Source organism: Vigna unguiculata, chromosome 4, assembly GCF_004118075.2.
Source record: "Vigna unguiculata cultivar IT97K-499-35 chromosome 4, ASM411807v1, whole genome shotgun sequence".
In the NCBI taxonomy this organism is placed as follows: Eukaryota; Viridiplantae; Streptophyta; class Magnoliopsida; order Fabales; family Fabaceae; genus Vigna; species Vigna unguiculata.
Genome location: NC_040282.1, coordinates 38,663,349 through 38,670,521, shown reverse-complemented (window position 1 = coordinate 38,670,521; position 7,173 = coordinate 38,663,349). Strand labels below are relative to the sequence as shown.

The following is a 7,173-nucleotide window of genomic DNA, read 5'->3' as shown; positions in this document are numbered from 1 at the left end:
ATAAACAATGTCAAATTAGTTTCAAATTTGTTCTATAGAGTTAATGGAACTCGTCTAGGTACAGTTTAAGGTCAATGAGACAATGGGGGAAGAGATAGTTGAATCAATAAGTCATTAAAAAAATTAACTCTACCTAATAAGAATTCAAGATTGAAGTTTATAAACCACAAATTGACAAATATAACTGATAATGTTTTCAGCATTTGATAGCTAACAACATTAATGTTTTCAACATGATGCTTTGATTCTTATTTTTTTTTGTTTAAGGAGAGACTCTTCATAAGATTTGTAAGAGAAATGTTTGCTATAGTTATGGACCTGCCATAATCCATATGCTAGGACGGCACAACACAAGAAACAAAGTATATATTTGACATAACGAATTATCCACATAGTTTCTGAAATCAGTCATACAAATGAATGAATAATGTATGTTGTAATTAATTATTTTTTACTTGCAGAATTCACAGTTTATGGAGTCTTCCAAACCCACAATCCTGAAGAATAAATGAAACTCAATGGATAAACTAAACCTCAATAGTTTTCTGGTTGATGGCAAGATATCTCCATCTCTCTTTCTCCACAAAGTCAGCATCTAGGAATCTAGCAACAAAAGCCCAAAGCTTATACACATCTTCAAAATTAGCAATGAAGCCAAGTGCAGCAGTAACCACACTGATTCCAACCCTATCTTTCTTCTTCTTGTTGGTTGTTGTTGTTGTTGTTGTCACCACTTTGGTTTGTAGGACTTTTCCCTTCTCTTCTGCATACTTATCTGCAAACCAAATATGATGCAGGAATGCATAACTGATAGAGATGTTGCTTCTATCAGCCAGTTTCTGGACAAGCACAGGCTCAACCCTTTCACCTTTCCAATCAAATATATTGAATGCCAAAGCTGGCCCTCTGTCAAATTTCACCTTTGGACCATAAATCTTCACCAAAGGAACCCCTTGTGTATTAGGATGCTTAAGCTTCAACATAGAGTTCACTAGCCAGTTGATAAGGTACCTTGACCTGTTAGTGATGAGAATCAATCCCAAAGAATCAACTTGGTCTAAGCACCCACATTGGATGCCACTTTCTTGGACATTGCTTTTCTCAAGGGTCTGAACTGGCTCTTGCATCTCCTCAATCTCAGAACATTGAGGAGCTTTTAGATTTGTATCAGTTGGTTCTCCTTCTTCAACTACTTCAGATTGTTTACTTTGCATTGGACCAGAGAAAGATGACAAAGGAAATGGTTTTTTTTCTTCATGTGGGGATGTTGATGTTGTATTGTGTATAAGTTCTAAGTCAGGGACAGAAGAAGAATCTTGTACAAGGTTGACAATTCCTGCTGAAGGGGAAGATTCCAAGCTGGAAATGGCAGATTTCTTGATGAAAAGGCATCCAAAACCAGAAGGGTTTGCCCCAAAGACCTTATAGAAAGAGCAAATAAGAAAATCTGGTTGAAAGAGAGAGAGGCCAAAGCAATCCATGTCTTTTGGCCCCAATGCACATGCATCAACCAGCACATGCCATCCATTCTCCTGTGCTATGCTCATCCACAGATAAGGGTATCTTGCTCCTGTAACTCTTGAACCAAGTGGGAAAACAAAAAGGCCTTTTCTTTTCTTCTTCTTTCTCCTACTCTCAATCATCTTCCTCAACTTTTTTGACTGGATCCTCAGCCTAGGCCATGAGAACTCTGCTGACATGGCCCTTGCACCTCTCTTCTCTGAGGAACTAACCATTGCTTCCGCAGCCTCGCTCTCATAGTCATAAACTGTCAAAAGCCTCCTACTAGTTTGGAATTGGTAGGAATCTGCCACAAGTTTGAAAGCTGAGGTTCTGTTTGCTGTGAAAACCATAAAGTAGTCATTTTCTGATATGTTAAGGAAACTCATGATTCTCTTTCTCATTGCACCCTCAAATTCTGAGTCTTGTCCCCCATGAAGCAGCAAAGTCTTCAAGCTACCAGTTTTGGAGTGTATGCTAAAGAAAGGAATGTCTGAGTAATTGGGTTGAAATTGGGGTGTTTGAGGAACTGAAGATGAGGGTAATTGGTGTTGAAGCTGAGAGTAACAGAAAAGGCCAATGCCAATGTAATCAAGGCAAGTTTGGTTGGAGAGTGAGAGGTGGAAATAGTCCTTGGCTCTGACATAGTCAACTTGTTCAGTATCAGAATACTGAGGGAAGACTTTGGTGAACTCATTGAATGATTCATGAAGTGATGGAAGAGACTCATGGTTGGTGAATTGAGTGTTTGGGAATATAGATGATGTTGTTGTGACTGCAAAACTGTGGCGCCACTCTGCAGAACTGTTCCTGAGTTTCGGTGGTGTTGTGTTGTGTGATGAAATTGTAGAGTTGAAAAACGGTGTTGTGCAGCTGCAACAACATTGAGGGCACTTTTGTGAGACCTCATTAAGGGTCTGCATTTTCTTTTTGTTTATGCACTCTGAGACACGTTTGGTATATATATATGTATCAGTTTGACATTTTTAACAGCTATTGCCTATTGGATTTGTTGATGCTTTGTGCCATTCGGCATAGGAGAAGAGCACACAAAGATAACAACGGAATCTCTATTCTTTTTTGTTTATAATATTTTTGGCTTGGATTTAGCTGGCTGATACGGCAATGTATGAATGAATGTATGATGAAAGTTGAAACTATCGAAAGGGTGATATGTAATGTAATTCAATTTGGACTTGGTCTTGCATAGTTTGCTTGCTTTGTTAATTCAATCAATCTGAAAACCCTTTGATTTGGTCTATTGATGGTAATGTGCATATGATTTTGAAAATTTCCTTTCAAGAAGTACTTAAAAAATTTATATGTTTCTTGTTGCACGTAATTGAAGTGTTTGTTGAGTTGTACTTTGGTGGATTGTACCTTTCCCTTCCAATACCAATTGTTTTTGTTCTTTGGGTTAGTCTCATTTGTCCATTTGTGTTATTAAACTATTGCAAGTGATGACCCTTAACTGTTTAAAATCATGCATTTGACATAGGCAAAGATGAGAGAAGATATTTGTTTTTTTCCAAAGAAAGGTATTTAAGATGATGGTCATACGTAACATGTATAATTATATAATGGTATAACGAATTAAATATGTTTTTTTTCCTTCATTAAGTGAAAATTAGAATTAATCTTTTTTTTTTTTTTAATTTTGATCCTATATAGTTTCTCAACTTTAGAAATGTATAAATTTAGTCTTTTAAATTTAATTTTGTTAACTTTATCTGATATTTCATATGTATTTCATGATAATTTTTGAGTTTTTTTATACCGTTTGACACATTTTTGTATTTTCGCTTCGATGTTAACTTTAAGAAATATTTGAAACATCAACTAAATTTAACAAAATTTGTTTAAAAAGACTAAATTCACACAATTTTAAAAATGATGGACTAAATTGGTCTAAAGTTTCAAAGAGTCACTAATTTTAATTTTCATTTAGAACTAAGGAACCAAAAATATAATTAATCCTTATATAATCTGATAACGATCAAAGATTTTATATTAATTAAAAATAAGACAAATTTATATTATGAATAAATCAACGTAGAATTTGACTTATAAATTAGTTTTGTATGGTTGAATTATATTTAAAATTTACTTTTTATAATTTAAAATAAGTCGAGTTTTTGAGAGAGTAATATTAGAAATGACATCATGATTCGGTCATCAAAAGACATAAAATTAACTAAGATAGTAACCAGAAAAAAAAAAAATCATACATAGTTTTTGGTTTTCTGATAAGAAGTAATGGGTGAGAGATTATTGGTGGTGTTGAAGAATGAGATTTGATCAGGGTTTGTTTGTTAGTGTTGTGTGGAGGGGAAGCAAAAAGTGGTCTTTATTTAATTTGCCATTATGTAAGGACGAGAGGTTCAATTTCAGAGAAAGAGAAGTGAGATATTGTCCTATTAAATAAAGTACTCTTTATTTTATTTCTTTCTGTGAAGTTCAACATTATTTTGTTTCCTGATTTTTTTTTTTCATTTTTGTTGTTAGCTCTTAAACAATTTTTATTTATGTTTTTATCCTGTTGTTTTTATTTGTTAACGATTTCAGTCTTGGAATTCCAATAGGTCACTGTATCAAGAAGTTTCAAAAAATAATCATATGTATTTTTTTTTTATAAATTACAATTTTTATTCATCACTTATTCATGATTATATTGGACCACTGGAAAAGAGATTTAAACCATACCTTTCAAAAACAAAAATGTAAACATTCCATTGGACTTTTTGTTGATGGAACAAATCATGACACTGTTAACATTCTTATTATACATCAGTTTTAAAATTATTTTGAAAAATATCAGACCAAAAACATTAAACAATTTGTTTTAGGAATTTAAAATTTATTAAACCTATAGATATATTTTATATATGAATTGTTTGTTTATAGGAACCAAATAGAACTATAATAAAAAAATTATAATTTTTTTTTTCATATAGTTAAGAATTTTCATAATTTTTCCATAAAGTTTTGATCTTTAATATTAAGTGATATTTTCAACACTAAGGGTTGAATTATTATTAATTTGTCTGGATAAAACTTGCGTTATTGAATGATTAAGGTATGGTATGGTGTAGCATGATTAGACAGGGAGAGATAAAGGACTCATTAGTACAATTATATAGTAAGGCATATTCATGGAGAAGAAGTGAAGACAAGAGGATAAATTTAAATGTTCTTGTATAAAGTGTGTGCAATTATTGGAAAAGAAAAAAAATGTTGCATGCTATACAACAAATAATTATTGGATGTGGGGACAAACCAAAATATTGTATTGATTTCTGCAACTTAAAAGTATTATATTTATAATTAGTTAATTTTAAAATTTTGGACCAATTTAGTTTTTCGTCTTTCGAAATAGGCTTAAACATCTTTTTGGTACTCATTTTCGTAGTGTTTATTGTGAATGATCCTCATTTTGACAGAATGTTTAAAATGATCATCATTTTGACCGAATGTTTAAAATGATCATCATTTCCGCAATTCGTGTTTTATTTGGTCTTTTTCTGTAATGCCGTTTAATTCATTAAAGAAGCATTGTGAATTAAACGACATTACAGAAAAAGACCAAATAAAACACGAATTACGAACATGAGGATCATTTTAAACATTCTATCAAAATGAGGACCATCCGCAACAAACACTACGAAAATGATGACCAAAAAGGTATTTAAGCTTTCAAAATACGTAAATTTAGTCATTTTAATCAAATTTTATTAAGTTTATTTAACATTAATAGTATTTGACCTAACATTAAAATAAAATGTATCAATCAGAATAAACAACTCATATACAATCTTGAAATGCGAACGAAACATCAAATAAATCTAACAAAATTTTATCAAAATGATTAAATATCCGTAATTCAAAAGATAAAGGACTTAATTAATTTAAAATTTTAAAATTGACTAATTATAAAGTTAAGGAACAAAATACATTTAATCCTAAAAATAATGCTTGATTATTGAAATCATGTTTTTTTTTTTAACATTTCATTTTAATAAAATAATACGCTAAAACGAAGATTATAAATTCATAATATGTTCAGCGAAGAAAAAATGATATATTTTTTACTAAAACATACATACTAGATACTAAAAGAACAAAAGTTAAGAAAAAAAAAATCTTAATCGGGTTTCGAGAATTTTTCTTTTAAACGCATGAAGACTCTTCATGTGTATCATTCTGAGACTGATTTTTGTTGTGTGAATCTTTAATCCATGAAAAACTGTAAACACATAAAATCAATTTTTTCAGAAAGGAATATATTTTGAAACTGCTCATTTTTTTCTTTCTAAAAACAGGACCAACGCAGTTTCTCTTTATGTTACGAGGTCTCATATATACTTAAGTTCCAATATAAAAATATTATGGAAACATAAAACATATTACCTGTATGTATTTACTAAAGTTATATCATTCAAACTATTATTTTTCAAAATAAAACTTGTGTATTTCATTCTCTAAATGGGTTTTTTGGATGGTTTAACAAGAACTTACCACGTCAGTTGTCAAATCAACACCCAAATGTATGCCCACTTAAATTCAATAAATCACAATTATTTTGGGGTAAAAAAAAAAAGCACTTACGCCGCTAAAATCTCTAAAAAAGATATTTTTAATAATGAATATAAGTATTTAATCATTGTTATTTGAGTGTTTAAAAGTTAAATAATTATTCAATAAATATATGAAAATGATATTATTTTTTAAAGAAATAATTTCTTAAAATTTATATTTTGATATTACTTATTCAAATTTGTTTTATCTAAAAGATTATTTTATTCAAAATTAAAAAATAAAATATAAAAATATTTGTAGTATCATATATATATATATATATATATATATATATTTGATAAACACTGCTCAAATTTGTTCTAAAAGTTGACAATGCAGGTTTGATTTGATGGATGATCTCTTTAAAAAAGTGAAATGACTTAGAAATTGAATTAAGTGGTATGCAAAAGTTGGGTTCGCATAGTCCATAAGCTATAAGTTATAGTGCTGCACAAAAATAATTTAATTGTACTGTATTTAAGTTAATTTAACTATTTTAAATTAATTGTTAATAATAAAATTAAATTGTACTATTTTTTAAATTAAATTTTGAAAAATTATAAACAGTTAACTGTTAGTACACTGAACTGTAATACAAGCAGTGACATACTTTTGGTCATGTAGACTTGATAGCTTTTAACTTGGCAGCTTACGTTATGGTTTTGGTCAACCTGTAGACTTCATCAAATCTTTAAATTTTTATCTCAAAATTCTGAAAAATCACAACTAAAATTCAAGTTAGTCAAGTTTAAGAAGATTTAATCAAAATTAGAATCAAATAAACACTATCATACAGCATCGAAGACTGTTAATGAAGGTGGAAAATTTGTGACAGTAGCAGCACTATACTTCTAATGAAAAGGAAAAGAAAGTCTTTCTTAGGTAATGAAAATAAAGGCTTGAGAAAAGTAAACAGGCATGAAAGATAAAACGTATTTAGGAAAGCCATTTCAACCTTTCTTCGTCTCCATTATAGTTTATTCTTTTAATCATTATCGTCAAATTCAAGTTCCATAGATGATTTTATTTGCAAGTTTCATGATGTGATGTTCAACTATCTTGTTAACTTCTCTTAAGAATGAATATGGTAGGTGGGAT

General features: G+C 30.0%; 1 protein-coding gene across 1 annotated transcript; it reads right to left on the bottom strand.

The window, feature by feature from the left end:
• Positions 1-351: 351 nt before the first annotated feature.
• Positions 352-2,796, bottom strand: LOC114182452 (molybdenum cofactor sulfurase). The gene has a single exon (XM_028069321.1). The coding sequence runs from the start codon at positions 2,421-2,423 to the stop codon at positions 528-530; it is 1,896 nt and encodes a 631-aa protein (XP_027925122.1). The 5' UTR covers positions 2,424-2,796; the 3' UTR covers positions 352-527.
• Positions 2,797-7,173: the final 4,377 nt, after the last annotated feature.